The sequence below is a fragment of the Diuraphis noxia genome, unplaced genomic scaffold (assembly GCF_037042655.1).
Source record: "Diuraphis noxia isolate RWA-SAM2 unplaced genomic scaffold, SU_Dnox_SAM2 contig0004, whole genome shotgun sequence".
Classification (NCBI taxonomy): domain Eukaryota; kingdom Metazoa; phylum Arthropoda; class Insecta; order Hemiptera; family Aphididae; genus Diuraphis; species Diuraphis noxia.
The window spans coordinates 10,989,903-11,011,902 of record NW_028301714.1 but is presented as its reverse complement, the minus strand read 5'-3'; the positions used below and the strand labels follow the sequence as shown (position 1 = coordinate 11,011,902).

Here is a 22,000-nt window from a genome sequence, read left to right as displayed (position 1 = left end):
TTAATGGTTCGAGACTTTCATCAAGCTTGAGAATAAGTTTTTCAATTGAATTAGATCGGTAGGTTTTTTTTAGTTTTAGTTAAATTAGATTGAAATATTGATTATTTTTTATGTTTTGACTACAGAATATTAAGAGAAAATTACTCAGATTGTTAGCTCGTATTAAGCAGGGTTATAACTTTCTTTGATCCATCTTCTGTTCATAAAAAAAATATTTTTATATTAAATAATAATATTGTATTGAAGTATAATACATTTATTTTATAAACATATTTATTAAAATTATGAATTAATGAAATATTCGTTTTTTATTTTCTAGAACAATGACGTTTGGTTAATAATATCTTTCAGATACTTTTTTTAATAACAATTAATGTTAGCAATAATGTTTAAAACTATATTTTCCTGATGAAAGTAAATTAAATTAATGTGTACTTTTTTTCGAAGTAACTGTTTTTTTTTTTTGATAATAATTTCATTCACTTCGTTATTTAATATAATATATAAGACGATATTCTTATATGATACGACATATTATTCTTTATAACTCAGTCCTTAAAATATCCAAATGTTCGTACTACACACATAGTCACAAATCAGTCCAATCTAAATTATACATAGAGTATTAATTAATAATAATATGTATTTACAGTAAATAATTTTATTTAAATAAAGTAGAACCTCTATTTAACAAAGTTAAAGGTTATTTAAAAAAATTTGTGAAATAGAATTTTTGTTGAAAAAAATTTTTTTTTATATAAAACTAAGTGTACAAAATGCATGAAAATAATAATACATAATATCAGTAAATAAATAAAAATAAATTTAAATTACCTATATTAAATATGTAAATTATTATAGTTTTTTTTTTTTATTCTTTGTGGTCGAAGAACTTACTGATATCCTGTAATTGTTGTTTTAAAATTGTATAGAATATTATTATAAAGGTTTAATGTGAATAAAAAACTTTTAAATTTCGTACTACACACTGAATTTTTTGTACTACACAAAGTGTGTCGCACTACACACAATTTTAGGGACTGTTATAACTTATCTAGCAATAAATGTGAGCAAAACAATATAATACTAATACAGTGGTCCGTATATAGATGGCACATTTTGTCTGTATTTCAGTCCTATTGTGATATGTTGCAGTGTAGTGTATTATGGATATACCATAAATTGGTTTACTCGACAATAAAATATATACTATATGGTTATCATATTATATGTAATATATTGAATTTTCGCAGGTCTGAGATGTGCTTTTAATAAGAGCGAGCCGCACGCTTAATATAATATGTAGCTTTCTTCGTAGAATGCACATAATATTATATAGATATTTTTTTGTACATACAATATACATATATATATAATATTATATAGCCCGAGAAAGACCAATTGAAAGATCCTGGATCCCCGCTGTGTGCGCGTGTGTGTTTATACATACCTAACCTCCTAACCGTCAACCAGAGGGAAATTCAATAACGCTCACCGTCACGCAGTGGAGTAGCTCCATCACTGAAAGATGCTCTATATAGCTGCAGCTGTAGTAGTGTGTGTATCATCCGAAGACGACGGTGGCAGCGGCCGTGAATAGAAAACCGCCATCCGAGGCCACCGCCACCGCAGTATATGAGAGCAATCGGATTAGGACCTTATACTTACGACATAATATTGTGGGCGTACGCTGCGCCCGAGAGATGCCACACAAACATTATACAGTAATATGTGTGTGTTAAGTTTACTATACATTTTGCTTCTTTACACTCACACACACACGGCGATGGCGGACGCTGCAACGATGAATAGACACATCATTTTGATCCCTTATAACCTATCCGCCGCTTCTTCTCGTCCCTTCTTTAGTCGATCCGTTCGACATCTCCCGCTATACCCATCACCCTCGTTCGGTATCTGACCGAGTCCGTATTGGGACCGTACATGTAGAGGCGCCTTATATGGTGTGGTTTCGATACGCACCACATGCTCTAATATATATATAACATAATGCATATATAGTATATTATATACGTTTGCAGCACGGCGGCTTCATAAATTATTCGATATTTACTTTATTTACGTCCAATAATAGGCCGCTGCCCGAAAAATAGAGAGGTATTTTGCCCGACGTTCACCGAGTGTATATGCGTCGGTATATATGGTCGATTTCTAATCCCAAGCCCGAAAAAAAGGTCCTTTATCCACCTCACTATACCTACTATACCACCGTCGCCGTTACCGCACTACCACGACTGCGGCTATACTAATACCACTACTACATACCTATACAATACAATATACACGGACTTTTACGTTATCGCTACCATAATATTCAATACTCCCGTTTCACTGCAGCGACGAGGGCGGTAGGTTATAATATTGAAAGGAAAGTAAAAACGGGGTGTAACACATCGGTGCGGTAGTCTTTGAGAATTTTTTTCCCCCTTTGGCCTTTACCGCAGGTCGCTTTTATATTTGATATTCTTATCGCACTCCCCGAACCGAGAAAGATCGAATATTTGATCATCAAAAGGTGTGCGCGCGAATTCTGATTGAACTGTATAGTATAGCCCGATAGGGTATGTATGAGGTGTCGAATTCCCTGGCGAACGACCTGAGCGCATAGTCTTCAATACTTTGGTATTTTTTATTACTATTACTATAAATAGCGCACTATAGGAAATTTTCCGATGAAATTTAAATCCTGCAGTCTCTCGTTTTCCGAGAACAAATAACTGAGAAATAAGAACACGGATAAAAAGGACTTATAATAATTAGTTTTATTATTATTATTATTATTATTATTATTATAAAAATGCGAATTCACTGGAAAAAAAAAATGTTTTTACACTTCATTTTATGTTTTATATAATTATATATGTTTATCTAGTATGATGACGTATGAATGTTTAAAATATAAACAATACATTTTCTCGGAAATTTTGAACTTTTTGGTAAAATTTCTTTTAGATAATATTATGAATACATTAAATAAAACAAAATTTTTGGAAAAAATTATGTTTATTATTTTTTTATTGTTATCGTTTTTCTGCTTTTTTAAGTGACAGCAAATATTATTTCTATGTATTTTCATATTCAAAAACAGAATATTTATTTTTGAAAATGTAAGCACGTGATGTAGGTATATTATATTTCAAACAAATAGTCAATTAGTTATATTAATTATATACTTAATAAATTATAAGTATTTAAATTTTAGATGGGCCAAGTACAAAGACTACCATTTTGTAGGGTACTCCGGTGGCTACGCTCAAATCAACTGCTGTACTTCTAATATAGAATATTTATTAATATTATTATTATATTATATATATCACATGAAACTTGATTTTAATATATTGAAATTCGTAGAAAAAATTACAAACATAAATTAAACAATAAATCATAAATGTCAAAAATGAATATTAATTAAATATAAAAACTGCTTATATTTTAATGAACGATAAAAAAATAAATTGTCTTCGGGTCAGATTTACCCAGTCCTGTAGTCTGTAGAGTAATTTTTGTATAGGTGTCCGGTGTCCCTCCACTATTTCATTTTTTATAGGTGTCAGCATTTAACTATAATATTATTATAAAATGAATGCAATTATTGTGATCGGTGTTTATTGTATAAATCGATTTCCGATGTAGCGTTTGTCGTTTTATAAGCATCGCCTAAGTGAACGCTATTACATTATAGGTATAGCATTACAGTGACGAGCGCGACCCGACAAACATCGGACGTGTTATTCGCACCCGAAAAGTTGGACTTAGCACTATGTTTATTTTAATATGCACGTCACGTATTACCTCCATACACCGTAAACTATTCTCAGTCTATTTCCGGTGTATTATAGTCCTTCGACGTAGTCAAAAGCCGATTTAGTCCATTTAAATCGTAACGAAAACGCAGTAGCGGTCATCTCGCATAGTGTTATATAGAGGTACTATAGTATACGACCGATCTGAATAATATAATTGATATATTGTATGCGTTTATACAACAAATCGATTTTTTTTTAATTGATTCGTTGCGCAGAGGGTAGTCGGTAGAAACCGGAAAAACGCGTAAAGGTGGCCGCGAGACGGAAGTGTTAATGTTTGCTTTTTTTTTTTAACGGAATGCTATATTTATATATATCATCATCATCATCATTATCATTAATATTTATTTTAACTACAACGTACGACGACGATAAAATCGCGTTTGCGGTCGTGCCCGGCACAGCGTATGCCGTCGGAATACAGAGCTGAGTATTATATAAATTATATATATATATATATGTATATAATATAATATGATATTACACGACGTCGTGAGTACATTTTTCTCTCCAGTTTTCATTTTCTTAATAACCGTTTAGTCACTGGGGAATATAGGCCAGTGGAGCTTGCGAAATTTAAGATCCCAGCCACAACAATAATAAACGCCGAGTGCAGTATTTTCTCCTATTTTGGGTGGAGTGTGTGTTTGCAGGAAGCATCATATTAATAAATGTACAGACACACACACACACACACACACACACACACACACACACACACACACACACACACACACACACACACACACACACACACACACACACACACACACACACACACACACACACACACACACACACACACACACACACACACACACACACACACACACACACACACACACACACACACACACACACACACACACACACACACACACACACACACACACACACACACACACACACACACACACACACACACACACACACACACACACACACACACACACACACACACACACACTCTGAAGTCACTGAAGTCTATGGTCGTATCGCGATATAAATTAAAATGTCTGCAGAGTCTTCGCACTGCAATACATGTACAATATAGCATTACGACAGTGACGTAAACGCGTAGGCGTGTATTTATGTGTGTTTTGTGCGTGCGGGCGTACGATTGTTGTACGTGCGAGCACGTCGCGCGTGTGAGTCCGCCTTTCTATATTCAAAAAACTGGTGGCATGTATAATGAGAATTCGCTGCACCCTCGTTGACGTCTATATTATGGCCGGCAATTGTCTCGACATTTATTGCAGTTATACGTCTTATATTATACCGTCGAAGTTATAACCTTTTAAAAGTGCCAGAGTGAAGAAAGATACCCTTGCGAAAAGCTTAAGTAGGTAACAATAAACTACAATATATAAGTTGTATCACGAAGCATCATTCATGCACACCTCCTTTTTCCTCTTCAATAATGCAGTTATTCAAAATCCTTCAGATTTTTTTTGTACTAACTTGAAAATAAATAAATACATGAATTATGTTTTCTGAAAATGTTTACATATCAAAATTAAAATTCATGGTAGTTTTTTTTTTTTTTTTTGATATAGGTACTTAATATAAATATTTTGTAAAAATTAAAATTAAGGTTCTTGTTTGAAAAACAGAAATTTGTATTGCCACAAGACACACCAAAAATCACGAATTTGAAAATATGGTTTTTAAGTTAAAAAATTTCAAAATATATAATTTGTATAAATTATTAAATGAATCAATTGGGGCGAGCATGCATGATGGTGAATCACTCCATATAAATATTAATATAACGTTATTCGGGACGTGAATATATAATATGATAATTAATAATAATATATTCGAACTTATAACCAATATAGAGCATTAGTGCGTGACATTTTATTTTAATTGTCTTTATTGTTATTATTGTACCTGCAATGTAATATTATTATTCTATTTGGTGTACGGATTTAGGCGTGAGTATATTAAAGGACATAGGTGACACTGAGGACACCCGGAAGGCTGGTATTCACTATAACTAGAGCTATTCCGTCAAATATATTATATTAAGTTTTATACAAATAGATTTTTTTCTTGGCGGATTCTCGTTATTTATGACGTTTATTAAACTGCTTTAGTATATAACTATTGAGATATCGGATATGCAGAACGGCGACCCCTATTATTTATCTATGTTCTATATGTATATAATACGCGTATAAATATATATATTAGATAGACGAGGATGTATTAAATTACGGCGAGTTTTTTTATTAACACTTGTTATTCGAATATAGGTACGCTTTAAAAATAAAAATGACATCGGCGCCGTAATTCAATACACAGGTTATCGTCTGGAATGGTAAATATATTATACGCGTATATGTATATAAATATATATATGTATATAACTATTGTGTGTATAGGTTATTTTTATATACGGTTGATTACTATACATTTTTTAACACTCCCATCTGAAAGAAAATATCGAGTTTCCAATAGGTAGTAAATATAATAATACATATTAAAGATAAATAGTGTACCTGCAAGTGAAATGTTCCGACTTGATCATAAAGTTTATATCTTATTCCCCGTCAGAATAATTCTAAACTAATCGTCATATAGTATCGTATTTATCGATTTAATATTTTATTTTCCGGCGTCAGAAACGTCTATATTTTAAGTCTTAACTGCTGTTTCCCATGCCAAATCGTAGTAATTCGTTATCGCGTATATCTAATATCTTTAAGTACGAGTGGTATTATTTTTTGTGTCGATAACTGTAAGTGGGTTCTATATGTTATAGAAAACACATTATTGGTAATTATTTAAGGCTATCGTGTCCATTTCGTTGATATATTGTGTTATAAAACAGCAGTCAGTGGTTAGTCAGTCTTAACTGCAGTCAGTGGTCTTTATAATATATATTATATAACAGGGGCGGCCAGCATGAATATGATCGCGAGTCACATATTATGTATAGCGTATAGGTATAAATTCAATGAAATCAATAAGAGCCAAAATATTCGTAAATATATTTTATAATTTTAAATAATTTGTCCTCCAGTCAAGTGCCATTAGTGGGTGGCTTCTTACTCATGTACTCATGTATTATATGTAACCCTTATCAAATATGCTAATTGTGCATAATTGTACAGATTGTATACATTATTATGTAAAAAAAAAAAAAAATATAATAATAATTTGATATAATCTGTACTTTTATCACACCAAAATAATAAAGACAGTTAACAGCCGATAAACATATCAAATTAAGAATTATATCTATACAATAAAAACATTTTTTTTTTTTTATTAATGTATACGAAAATTTTTTTTGTGTTTTTTGTAAATAATATACGAGCTGCAAATTTGTCACCCTTGTTATATAATATAGTATTAATGTAAAAATGATTTACCTGCGACGAAGACCCGTCAGATTTGATGGCCGATTTGAAAACTTTTACTGCTTCCTGGTGTTTTCCAACTGTAGCAAACATTCTGCCCAACCGAAGCACACATGACTTTTTAGCAGTCACGTGTGACCTAATGTCTTTCACTCTGGAACCGTCCAGATAAAGGCATTTGTTCAAGACCGCCTCGGCTTCGGTGTACCGATTAGTAGCTGCCAAACAATCGCCCAGACTCAGATACGCCACTGCGATAAACACATTTAAACGTAATCAATGATTAAATAAATGATTGAAATAGTAGTTACACCAACTATTTGTGTTATATACAAATTATTGCAACCGTTTATGTGTATTAATTTATACGGTAATTAACTGTTGAAGTTAAATCGAAAACAAAATGTGAAACATTATTTTAATACTGCAGATTATATATTTACACGCTAATGTAGGTCTGAAATTGATCGCCGACCTGTAGCTAGAAATTGCTTCGTCATAATTTTTGTTGTTCCGTAACAGATTTCCACTGTAACACATAAAAAATTGAAACGGTTTAGAATTGCAACCACTTTAGATCCTTTTACATAAATGGTAAATAATATAGTATATATTATGCAGTAAATTATGTATTATAATAACATGTAGCTGCTATTGTATAGTGGGGACGTTGCTGCACGTTAGACGACAATATTATATATTGTATGGGAATTATTTTATTTTATTTGCATACGCCCGACGCCGTGGGTATAATAGTGGTATAAATAATAGTATTGTGTTATAATTTGTTATACGACTCGATAATATTATTATACACTTATTATTGGCGGTGATGGTAGTGGCGCCGGCAGTTTCGTTCATATTTTTCGGTTTTGAATCGTAATCATTTATAAACGTTTTATATCGCGTGGATCGCTGCTGCATTTACGTCGTCGTCTAAGGGGGTTGGCAATTAATTATTTCAATTAATTTTCAGAAACATATTAGTTTCTGCACCGAGGGAACGTTACCATAAATTGTGTTAATAGTATACCCCCGCCGGCCACCGTACATCCGCGGTGTCGGTAGGGTAAGCGAAAAATAAGGACCGAATGGCATCTCTCGAAAACGTGACAGGCAGTTTGTTTTTGGACGAGTGGGGTAAAATAATAATGAAAAAAAAAACACTCGCTCAGCCACTAGAGAGGGAAACATATAGATACAGACACAGTGAGAGAGAAGTATGCGGTTGTCTGTCGTTGACAGAGGAGCTTCTCTACTCATATACTCTTTCTAGTGGTCGGTAGCGGATTCTCCAAGAGGCTACATACCATAATATATACGTGGTACCATATATATATATATATATATATATATGATATTAATATGTAGTGTGGTTTTCGACAAAAAATATTAGTTTTTTTCTACTTTCCATACCCGCACATCACTGAAAACAAACGACGCTCCTGAAAACCTGTCAACCGAACGAACTATGTCTCCCGAAGTTCGATAGTTTATATATAATATATTTAGCCACTACTCTTAACCTTCAATATTATTAAATTATTACTGTACAGAGTGGTGGATGTATTATACGCATAAAGTACTATAAGTACTATATAATGTGTTTTTGCGGACATTACGATAGTCGTTTATATAATATTATACCGAAAGTGGAAGTTATATTATTATATCCTCCTCGAGCACTTGTGTATAATAATATGTAGGTACACCCGTTTTTCTCGAGTATAGTTAGGTATACCTTTATAAACGATATTATGCGGCGGATGTGGCCGACGGCACTTAATATAAAGAGCTTCGAGATTCACAGAGTACCTACTCAGCGTGTTATAGGAGTGTCAAAGGGACTAAATAGAAAATAATGACAAAATCATCATCATCATAATCATCATTATTATTATAATAATTTTCTTCACCGTCGTAGTTATATTAAAATATTGTGTATAGATACATTTTGTAAGACGTATACGTTTTTTATGTATATATATATATAAATACATTATACCTATAACTACATTGAGATATTCGGCATAACATTAACACGTTCAACTGTCGTATAATAAATCGACGAGAATTATTGTGAAAAAATGATTCGAGACCGCGATCGATAGGGATCATACCGATTCATTCGAAATCTGTTGCGACCGGTTGCATGATGACGTGTATATATATACAACTCCAATACACAGACCTAACTCAGGATATATTTAGGACCTATAGGATCATCATAAAGTATGATTGCGTCTGAAAATTCAATATCCACATCATGGCTTAGTCGTGTTTAAACGTGTCGACCATAATACTTTTATTTAACGTCGCTTGATATCGAAGTCAGTTGTGCGTAGGTACATAAGATATACCTCCCTATAACGGCATTATTACTTATCAAGCGTAGTAACGCATAATAAAGATATATCGTCGTAATTTCAGTATATACACGCCGTATTAGTGTTTCTAATAAACGAGCGAAATCACGCGGTATTAGCTGCACCTAAATAACGGCAAGTTATTTATGGTATTACACGACCGCCGTACGCGCCTTATTAATCGGTGCGCATAAAGACATCCAATTTTCGCTTATAAAAAAAACAACGAACGCCTTTCATTAAGGACATTATTTAAGCAGTTTGTACATTGTATCGTTTTATGTTACGGCACCTAATACCATACAATATATATTATTATTAAATACTTACATATACAAACACATTGCGCACGCAATGTATAATATTATCATTTTTACTTATTCGCTGCACAAATCGTGTATTAATACATCTCACCCGACATTTGTGCACAACGTAAATCCACCAAGGCATAAACAATATGTATATTAGCTGATATAATAATCATTAATAATTATGTTATTTTTTTTTATTCATTTTGACTTAAATAATAACAAAAACTGCAACCGAACTGAGCGAAACGCTTACAATTTTCACGCACAGTAATAATATTATGATATAGGAAAACAATAGGTAACCGTAATATTTTTACGCAGTGTGCTTACATAAAACGAATTTTGCGTGTCATCTAACTATCACGTATCTATAGAGGGTATAGGGACAATATTATATTATAGCTAGAGAGAGCAACGTGTTAAGGGTCATCGCAGGTGTTGATACACCTACTATAGTAAGTTACCTCCGTCGTGTGTTTAATTTCCCGTGTTGTGCAGTTAACGATAAGTGTTATTTTCGAGGAGAAAAAGAAGAGAAAACGCCTCTCCTGGGTAATAATAAATCTTCATTCCTTACATAGATGCAAATCATATAAGTGCTCGACGACAAGGTATAGCACCCGTCACAAAAATTATTATGTAATTTATATACGAGCGTTTCGCCGGTTGGGTTTGGGTTTGGCCGTTTTTTGGGGGTGTTATGAAATTGCAATTACAGTCGACTTACGCGCTTTTCTACACGACGACACCCCTCCACTCCCCGCCACCGCATCACTCTCCGAACGCACCCACACTCACGCGTCTTTCCACCCGGAGAAGTTCGAAGCTGTGCACGTGACACGTACACGTGCAATTTATACGTGTTACCAACTAGACTGTTGTCGACGGATAAGTTTCTGCCTTAGGAAATTAATTTTCGCCATTTTTTTCTGTCGTAACTAACTTCATGTGCAATTTGGACGTGAGTCGCGGGCCAAACTTTTTTGTTCGTTCCACCGTAGTTCTAGTTACGGTGGCTATTTATTTTGTACAACACTATCAAAAACCCTTTCAAATACGATTTTCGTCCCTTAATATAATGTTCAAAGAGAAACTTCTTAAAAGGTCTAAAAACACATTGACATGCAAATTTCCCGAATTCGTGACACATAATGAAATTATTTGGAAAATGACTTACGTACATTGTCCTAAAGATTATATAGAGCAAACGGTTAAAATAAAATACAAATGATACTCACAATTTCACTATACTTTTACTCGTTAAGTTATTTCTAAATGCTGTTGATATAAATTATAAATTCTACAATTCTACAATTTTACAATTTTTTTTTTAAACTTGTATTGTAATCATTAGTCAACATCGACAATTCTCGACGAATAAATAACTATTTGTTCTGAATTCATTGTTAAATATTCAATCTACATTTTGACGTTAAAAAAAAAAAACATCAAAGCACAAATTATATTATGTTTATTATGTATATTATCAATGTCATATATTAATAAATTATTATGCATCTATATAACAACAGTTTAATAAATCATTTTTCATTTATGTGTAATAATATATGATGTATGCATATATATTTTATAAAATTAATCGCAAAAGAGTAGCATTATTGGTCGTGGATAATAATGTGTACCTAATATTAATAGCAAAATAAAATTTGAAAAACATACTTAAACGATATTTTATCAATATTAAACAATAGAAACTCAACGGCTTAACGTAACTGTTGTAATTTATAAATGTAATAGAAAAGCATCTTTTATTACGTTTCAAAAATATATCCCGTTTCACTCGAGTATCAAGTAATAAGTATTATTTGCTAAATTCCAATATAAAAGTTTTATTACTGGTGGAGAAAAATATAGTTCAAACTATTTATGTATGGTTATTTCGATTAAAATTTCAATACAAGCCCTTGGGATACTGAAAAGTAGAATAAGTTTTATTTATTAACTTTAAAATATATTATATACAGCTTACAGTTTAATTTTTTATCAAGTTTTATAGATATTTCGCATTAAATGCGCGCTTATATTATACTTATAATGCTTTATTGACTTATCTTTTAATGCATATTAACTATTAACTCTTATGAACTATGATTATAATTATATAACATTTTTGTATTTTTGAAAAACTATGTTTTATAATACTGTTCGAAGACAGCTATATATAAATCTTAATGATACTATTCAATACATATTGAGTTATTATTTTTATATAGGTAATAATATGTTTTTTAGTGTTTATATTCGGAAGAAATATAATTTATCTGAACATTAATTATTGTATACACACATTTAAAGTGTATAGAAGTGGTGATGAATGATGATGTTGCAGCTGTTATGTTTTTCCCAATTCGTTGTTAAATATATATGTTAAAAAATAAGTAACACGTCTAAAAACTCATTAAGATAAAATTAATTCATTCGAAAATACATATTATATTATGTTGAATCAAAAACTTATTTAGAACATATACACGTATTGTCGTATTATATGAGTATAGTATATTATACAATAGGAAAAAAAAATATTCATTGAAAATTATTGAAACGAGCTACTTTGCAAGTTCTAGATTTTACAAGCACATTACAATATTACGTAATAATTGTAACCAAACGATGTTATAACACTTCTATTTAAATATAGGTACTAGGAACATGACGTATTACTCAGTATTTTATTACATTTATTAATACTTAAACATGTACAATCGGTTCTTCAATACAAAATTATGCAATGAATAATAACAATATTTTATAGAAAATATTACTGAACTTTATGTTTAAGCGGTACTCATCAATCCTGATACACCACAACCCACGTCCCAAAATTATGCAATTATACATCTTATAAAAACAATTTCTTAAAATGTGAAAATAAATAAATTCTTTGAATGTATACTTTTTTGAAAAATTAACATGACGATGTGGAAAAATAAATAAATGAGAAGTAGAATGAACAAAATTAGTCGATATGAAATATATTGTGAAAGGGAATTAATATTAAAAAAGAACTTCAAATATGTATAATATTTGTGAATACAATTATTTAAAATTCAATGTGTACATCACATACTTTGGTTACATAATACCATAAAATAAATAAATTAAGCATGTACAGATCTCGTCCCAAATAACATCGTTCAAATAGCAGACATTCCCATCTAGTTTATTCCCTTCTTAAATAAACGATAGTTTTGTGGAAAGTCTGTTTATAATAATTTGTAATTATTTTGAAACAAATAGTTAAATTAAAAAACATCAGGTGTGGCCTAAAAGAGAATGATTTTCTGGCTGAGGGTGAGTTGCGGCCCGACCTTTGGTATCCGGTGTTGGAGACCGGTGAATATTCTGGCCCGATAATATTTTAGGTATAGGTGAGTTGCGGCCCAAGTAATTATCATTACAAATGTACCTTACTTATATAATATATATTATATACCTATTACCTATGTACCGTATAAACGAATAACGATAAACGAAATGTTCAATAAGTATGGGAAGTTATACGTATATTTTTGTATACAATATGATAAAGATAATATAGATCGTTTAATCGTATTATCTGCCATAGGTATATGACTTACATTATGAATGCTTTGATTTTTTTTGGACATTATTATCATAATATATTACACCAATCACACTTTTATTTATTTTTATTATTTATTATTTAATATAATCTCATAATATTAATATATTATATTATATTCTATAATTTTATGAATATTTTTATTTTCTTTACGACCAATATAAGTAGGTACGACAATTTATACTAGAAAATACCTACATAATATTGTGATGTTTATATACTATATATATATATGTAATAATTGTAATATATACATTATTGTATGGCCGCAATTCGTACGTACCTTTCATAAACCCGGGCCGCAACTCACCAACACTGTATTTCCTAATCGCTTATTGATAATAGCCAAATAAATAAAACAAAATTCGGTAGAACGATTCAAAACAATACTATAAAGTTTAAACGTTTTAATGTCAACCAAAATGATTGTTTATCATGTCAACAATACTATATTTATCACATCAGAATATATTCAATTTAAACAAATATTTTTATTAAAAACTTGTATACATTATATTACCAACTATGTAATTGTCGTTTGGCGTTAATTAAATAATATTATATTTATTTATTAATTTTTTGGAAAATGAAGAGGGAAATAAAATTTAGGCTAAAAATAATATAATATGCATTGAGATTAGTATATAAATATATGATATTTATTGAAATGTATTATAATATAATATTATTATGTACTTAATTGCTGAACCTACTATATAAGACACTAAACGAGAGAACTATAGATTATGATATAAATGTGTGGAAAGTAATATTTTTACGTGACTTTAACTTCGCGGTAATAATTTAAAAACATTGTGGTATACAGTGATCCTTCGTAACCACGTGTCTTATACACACTCATCGCCTGTAGTAACACAAATATTATTGAAATTCATTCAAAGAATCGTTGTTTATGCACAGTCGCGGAGCTGTAGAATGATTACGTAAGTGATAAAGTTGTGATTATTATTGATTAATTTTACAGTACAATAAAAGAACTTGGAAAATCGAAAATTTCAATTGTCTATAATAGCTTCAAAATGTCCAAAATATTTTGAAAATTTAATAGTAAATAGATAACGCTTATATAAACATTTAGTGAAAATTTCAAGTATTTACAATAATTCGTTTTTGAGTTACAGGAAAATAAAAAAAATCGAATTCGTCGAAAACTGATCGTGCATAAAACTTCCCATTTTTTGTTACTTTTTTAGGATTTTTCCTGACGCTTTTGAAAACTTTTGACCCCTCAAAGTACCAACTAGATGAATTTTCTTTTTCAAAGAGGGGCTGAAGTGAAAAAATCAAAGTATCATTTCTACTCCAAAACGTGATGACAGACACACACACACAAAACATACATAATTGTAAAGTCAATACAATCCTCACTTCGTTTAGAATTTAAAAATAAAAAACACAATAATATATTATCTTATATTTTTATCTAATGATACTGGACACTCAGAATAAGGCAATCAGAATGGACACTGATTATAAAATATACAGGGAACATAGGATAATAACTGAATCAATGACGCCATGTTTTTGTTGGACATAACAATGCGACCTTTAATGAGAAAAAAAACTATGTTGCATCATCATATTATAATAATTTTATTAGAAAATTCAAATTTTGTCATTAAATAGTAAATTTTGCTTAAAAAATAAAAATAGTAGATATAAAACAAATCACAGGAACTCAATATTGTCAATTAATAGTTTATTTTACAGTTTGTATACAAAATAAAAAAAAAATAGATATAACATTATCTCAATATTGTCATTAAGTTGTAAATCTTAAACATCATATAAATAAAAATAGTAGATTTTAAAACAAATTATTGAAACTTAATATTATCAGTTATAAATATGTTTTACAGTTTTATACGAAAAAAAAAAAATAATAATAATAAAATAAAAATAGATTTCACAAATTAATAAATTTCAATATTGTCATTAAGTAGTATATAATATAATACAAGTAAAAATACTTGGTTTTACGACAAATTATTGAGTCTAAATTAAAAGTTATAGACGAGAAAGAATATCTAATTTCCTATGCTTTCTAGGAGCTATTAGCTAATGGTAAATCTCTATTAATATTTTTGATAGCATGAAAAATCCTTTACGCTGGTAAAGGTTTTTTTGAAAATCAAGTTTTAAATTAGAAAAATGATGAGTAAATCAATTGTTATTATCAATTAATTTTTTTAAGTTTATTCCTAATTTGTTTTCAATAGTCAGTGTGAGAAAATTTGTTATGAATAAATTATCAAGTTCATTAGTATAATTAAAAAACGCATCTGGTGGTACATTTAAGTTACCGAAGTTTGTGGATTGACCATTTTAGTACGCTTTCAAATGGGTGAATAGAAATGATTCATCTAAATACTCCTGGCTTTTAGAACAACTTAAACAAGTTTCACAGGTATGCTTTTCAAGACATTTTTATAGTGAATAACCACAAACATAAGTAAGAGCATTTCTTGGTGTTAAATCTAATTCTCTGTAGTCTGTAGTTCCAATTTTTAAAGAATTATAATTGATTGGTGACTTTTCAAGAAATAGTGCCAACAAATTATTTAATGGAGAAGTAGTATCTCCAATGTAAGTAAGAATTACATCCAAATCTTCTAAAAAGTTGGATCCTACAGAATGCTTGAAGTAGTTAAGAAAAAATATTTTTTTGAATGCCTAAAGAAATTGAATTGGTGTTAGATTAATATTATTTCCATTTTGATTTCTGAGATTACCAAAAAGGTTCTTAAGAAACAGAGTATTTATGTGCATAATTCATACTGCGGTATTTGAACATCTTCCTAAAGTTGTAAATGTAAGTTAATTGTGATTCTGATTCAAGAATTTCATGCGTTGAGTAATATCTATTTGTGTAGTTTCTCTATCTATGATCTTTGTCTTAATAACCTGCATATTTTTAAAATTCTTCAACATCATCAATAAATGTTCTCTTTCTTTGAGAGTATTTTTAAATGGATAGTTTAAATCTTTACTACCGGTTGTTGATTTAGAATTCAATAGATCAAATAATTTATTCATTTCTTCTATGAAATTGACAGTAGTATTTGTAGTAGAAGTTAAGGTACCATTTGTAATTCAATAACGCATACTTGCGGCCACTGTTGGACTGAAGACATGAGTAGCACAGCAGTTTTTTTATTTTTTGAAAAGGTCCAGGATAAGTATGAGCAACAGTTACTTGGGTGGCCAGCTGTTTAGAGCTTGACCAGCCTTAAAAAAAATCATTGAAGTATTTTTTTGTTCGTTAGGTCGTTGACAATAGTAGTTTATACTTGTAAAAATGGTTTTTTTGTTGATTTTAACGAGTGTGGAGGATCAAATACATGCTATATTTTTTCCCATTCACAAAGAAAAATGGACGTTCATTTGAGACATGCGTTTTAGTAGCAAAATTATAAAAACTTAAAAATTCTAATATTAGAATATAAGACCACAGCATTTCTAATTCAGCTATCCTACCACCCAGTCATCTCTATCTGTGAACTGCTGTGGTCTTCTCGCATTTTAAAACGATCATCATCGTCCTCTTGTATTAACGCCGTTACACCACCGTATTTCAGAATCACGGATTGTGATGATTTACCAAAAAAAAGTAACAGTTTTAAGGGGCGTAATTTACAATACTAGGCAATGAATTCTGCACAAAGACGTGTATAAAAACGAACGGTTAGGTTCCATTTTAATTATTTTTATATTATGCCATGTAGAGTAATGTGGATGACCAAGCACCGACATAGACAGCGGCAGAGACAATGGAAACGGAATCGGCAGATCCATCTGGAACAAGTCCTCGTGGAGAAATCAGAATAATTAAAACCACGAAAGTAACGATTGAAGAAAGAATTCACAGTAAACTTAATAAGAAACAAATGGATCAACTCTTGAAATGTAAAGCTGAGACAGAATTGGCAAATAGGCTCAATGATGTTCAAATCGCGAGCACTTCGTCCAAAGTTTAAGACTGCTAGGAAGAGAAAACGTTCCAATACAAATGGTAAAAATGAAAAAAGAAATATAGAAGGAAAAATATTAGACTAAATGTTTACCTGATAAACATCGATTTACACTCATTAAAATATGATCTGAATACTGAAGTACCTAATTAAAATTAGTTCGAATACTGCAGTTCAAAACAGTTTTAAGGGGCGTAATTTACAATACTAGGCAATGAATTCTGCACAAAGACGTGTATAAAAACGAACGGTTAGGTTCCATTTTAATTATTTTTATATTATGCCATGTAATTATGTACTATTCGAACTTACAAATATATTACAATTATGCAAGCCTTCAAGAAGCAAAAATTGAAAAATACATATCTGGTGAGCTACCCGTTAAAAAAGAAAGTTTACGAGAAGTTGGGCGGACAATTAAAATAAGTGGTTCTTAACTGTAAACATGTTACTATACTTAAGTATTTAAAAGGTATTGCGTGTATAGTTTTTCATTAAAAAAAAATCTTTATTATGTATATCATGTGTAATTTATTTAAGTATAATTTTTCAATTTAAAGAATAATGTTAATTTTAATATAATACGATAATGTACATATAAAAGTTGAAATACATATTGCTAAAATCGATAAAAATTGAATTACCTACAATTAATAATTCATTAAAAAAAAAAAGAAGAAATAGATATATATGAATTAAGGGATAATATTATTGATGATATTTTGAATATAGCATATTTTCAACGTAGAATATTTTTAACGCAGGATATTTTGAGGGTGCACCAAAACATGTGCAACGAAAATTTTTGTTCCGTCTCAAAGAACAAGATCCTCTACACAAACACCTGAATTAGGTGAGCCACGAGGAGAAACTTCCAATCAAGATATTGCTTCAATTGCATTGATAACAACATAACATAATATGATCAAATGATTGCACAAGAACAACATACCAACTTTCGTCCAGCTCCGGTTCCATTTGAATGGACCACCGATAGGACACTCGAGATGCTATACAGCATATGGAATAAAAGACCCGTTGGAGTAGAAAAGTACAAGAACATTTTGAATGCAAGACATCAACTTAATCTTCGCCTCAAATTGAATGTACCAATAAAGGAAGTATGGGATTTCATAATTAATCGTTGGGACTTAAATAGGCCAGACGGAATATAATATAATATTGATTATCGTTATTTTCCTACTCTCCCAAGTAGAGTAATGTGGATGACCAAGCACCGACATAGACAGCGGCAGAGACAATGGAAACGGAATCGGCAGATCCATCTGGAACAAGTCCTCGTGGAGAAATCAGAATAATTAAAACCACGAAAGTAACGATTGAAGAAAGAATTCACAGTAAACTTAATAAGAAACAAATGGATCAACTCTTGAAATGTAAAGCTGAGACAGAATTGGCAAATAGGCTCAATGATGTTCAAATCGCGAGCACTTCGTCCAAAGTTTAAGACTGCTAGGAAGAGAAAACGTTCCAATACAAATGGTAAAAATGAAAAAAGAAATATAGAAGGAAAAATATTAGACTAAATGTTTACCTGATAAACATCGATTTACACTCATTAAAATATGATCTGAATACTGAAGTACCTAATTAAAATTAGTTCGAATACTGCAGTTCAAAACAGTTTTAAGGGGCGTAATTTACAATACTAGGCAATGAATTCTGCACAAAGACGTGTATAAAAACGAACGGTTAGGTTCCATTTTAATTATTTTTATATTATGCCATGTAATTATGTACTATTCGAACTTACAAATATATTACAATTATGCAAGCCTTCAAGAAGCAAAAATTGAAAAATACATATCTGGTGAGCTACCCGTTAAAAAAGAAAGTTTACGAGAAGTTGGGCGGACAATTAAAATAAGTGGTTCTTAACTGTAAACATGTTACTATACTTAAGTATTTAAAAGGTATTGCGTGTATAGTTTTTCATTAAAAAAAAATCTTTATTATGTATATCATGTGTAATTTATTTAAGTATAATTTTTCAATTTAAAGAATAATGTTAATTTTAATATAATACGATAATGTACATATAAAAGTTGAAATACATATTGCTAAAATCGATAAAAATTGAATTACCTACAATTAATAATTCATTAAAAAAAAAAAGAAGAAATAGATATATATGAATTAAGGGATAATATTATTGATGATATTTTGAATATAGCATATTTTCAACGTAGAATATTTTTAACGCAGGATATTTTGAGGGTGCACCAAAACATGTGCAACGAAAATTTTTGTTCCGTCTCAAAGAACAAGATCCTCTACACAAACACCTGAATTAGGTGAGCCACGAGGAGAAACTTCCAATCAAGATATTGCTTCAATTGCATTGATAACAACATAACATAATATGATCAAATGATTGCACAAGAACAACATACCAACTTTCGTCCAGCTCCGGTTCCATTTGAATGGACCACCGATAGGACACTCGAGATGCTATACAGCATATGGAATAAAAGACCCGTTGGAGTAGAAAAGTACAAGAACATTTTGAATGCAAGACATCAACTTAATCTTCGCCTCAAATTGAATGTACCAATAAAGGAAGTATGGGATTTCATAATTAATCGTTGGGACTTAAATAGGCCAGACGGAATATAATATAATATTGATTATCGTTATTTTCCTACTCTCCCAAGTAGAGTAATGTGGATGACCAAGCACCGACATAGACAGCGGCAGAGACAATGGAAACGGAATCGGCAGATCCATCTGGAACAAGTCCTCGTGGAGAAATCAGAATAATTAAAACCACGAAAGTAACGATTGAAGAAAGAATTCACAGTAAACTTAATAAGAAACAAATGGATCAACTCTTGAAATGTAAAGCTGAGACAGAATTGGCAAATAGGCTCAATGATGTTCAAATCGCGAGCACTTCGTCCAAAGTTTAAGACTGCTAGGAAGAGAAAACGTTCCAATACAAATGGTAAAAATGAAAAAAGAAATATAGAAGGAAAAATATTAGACTAAATGTTTACCTGATAAACATCGATTTACACTCATTAAAATATGATCTGAATACTGAAGTACCTAATTAAAATTAGTTCGAATACTGCAGTTCAAAACAGTTTTAAGGGGCGTAATTTACAATACTAGGCAATGAATTCTGCACAAAGACGTGTATAAAAACGAACGGTTAGGTTCCATTTTAATTATTTTTATATTATGCCATGTAATTATGTACTATTCGAACTTACAAATATATTACAATTATGCAAGCCTTCAAGAAGCAAAAATTGAAAAATACATATCTGGTGAGCTACCCGTTAAAAAAGAAAGTTTACGAGAAGTTGGGCGGACAATTAAAATAAGTGGTTCTTAACTGTAAACATGTTACTATACTTAAGTATTTAAAAGGTATTGCGTGTATAGTTTTTCATTAAAAAAAAATCTTTATTATGTATATCATGTGTAATTTATTTAAGTATAATTTTTCAATTTAAAGAATAATGTTAATTTTAATATAATACGATAATGTACATATAAAAGTTGAAATACATATTGCTAAAATCGATAAAAATTGAATTACCTACAATTAATAATTCATTAAAAAAAAAAAGAAGAAATAGATATATATGAATTAAGGGATAATATTATTGATGATATTTTGAATATAGCATATTTTCAACGTAGAATATTTTTAACGCAGGATATTTTGAGGGTGCACCAAAACATGTGCAACGAAAATTTTTGTTCCGTCTCAAAGAACAAGATCCTCTACACAAACACCTGAATTAGGTGAGCCACGAGGAGAAACTTCCAATCAAGATATTGCTTCAATTGCATTGATAACAACATAACATAATATGATCAAATGATTGCACAAGAACAACATACCAACTTTCGTCCAGCTCCGGTTCCATTTGAATGGACCACCGATAGGACACTCGAGATGCTATACAGCATATGGAATAAAAGACCCGTTGGAGTAGAAAAGTACAAGAACATTTTGAATGCAAGACATCAACTTAATCTTCGCCTCAAATTGAATGTACCAATAAAGGAAGTATGGGATTTCATAATTAATCGTTGGGACTTAAATAGGCCAGACGGAATATAATATAATATTGATTATCGTTATTTTCCTACTCTCCCAAGTAGAGTAATGTGGATGACCAAGCACCGACATAGACAGCGGCAGAGACAATGGAAACGGAATCGGCAGATCCATCTGGAACAAGTCCTCGTGGAGAAATCAGAATAATTAAAACCACGAAAGTAACGATTGAAGAAAGAATTCACAGTAAACTTAATAAGAAACAAATGGATCAACTCTTGAAATGTAAAGCTGAGACAGAATTGGCAAATAGGCTCAATGATGTTCAAATCGCGAGCACTTCGTCCAAAGTTTAAGACTGCTAGGAAGAGAAAACGTTCCAATACAAATGGTAAAAATGAAAAAAGAAATATAGAAGGAAAAATATTAGACTAAATGTTTACCTGATAAACATCGATTTACACTCATTAAAATATGATCTGAATACTGA

At 30.6% G+C, this 22,000-nt stretch overlaps 1 protein-coding gene across 1 annotated transcript in view; it reads right to left on the bottom strand.

The window, feature by feature from the left end:
- LOC107165799 (protein O-mannosyl-transferase Tmtc2-like) overlaps positions 1–22,000 on the bottom strand; it is a 103,694-nt gene that overhangs the window by 19,852 nt on the left and 61,842 nt on the right. The window contains exons 7-8 of the mRNA XM_089227937.1: positions 7,642–7,727; positions 7,211–7,449 (exon numbers count right to left, since the gene is read on the bottom strand). Of these exons, the coding sequence (XP_089084063.1) occupies positions 7,211–7,449; positions 7,642–7,727 (325 nt within the window). The remainder of the gene's footprint in view (positions 1–7,210; positions 7,450–7,641; positions 7,728–22,000) is intronic.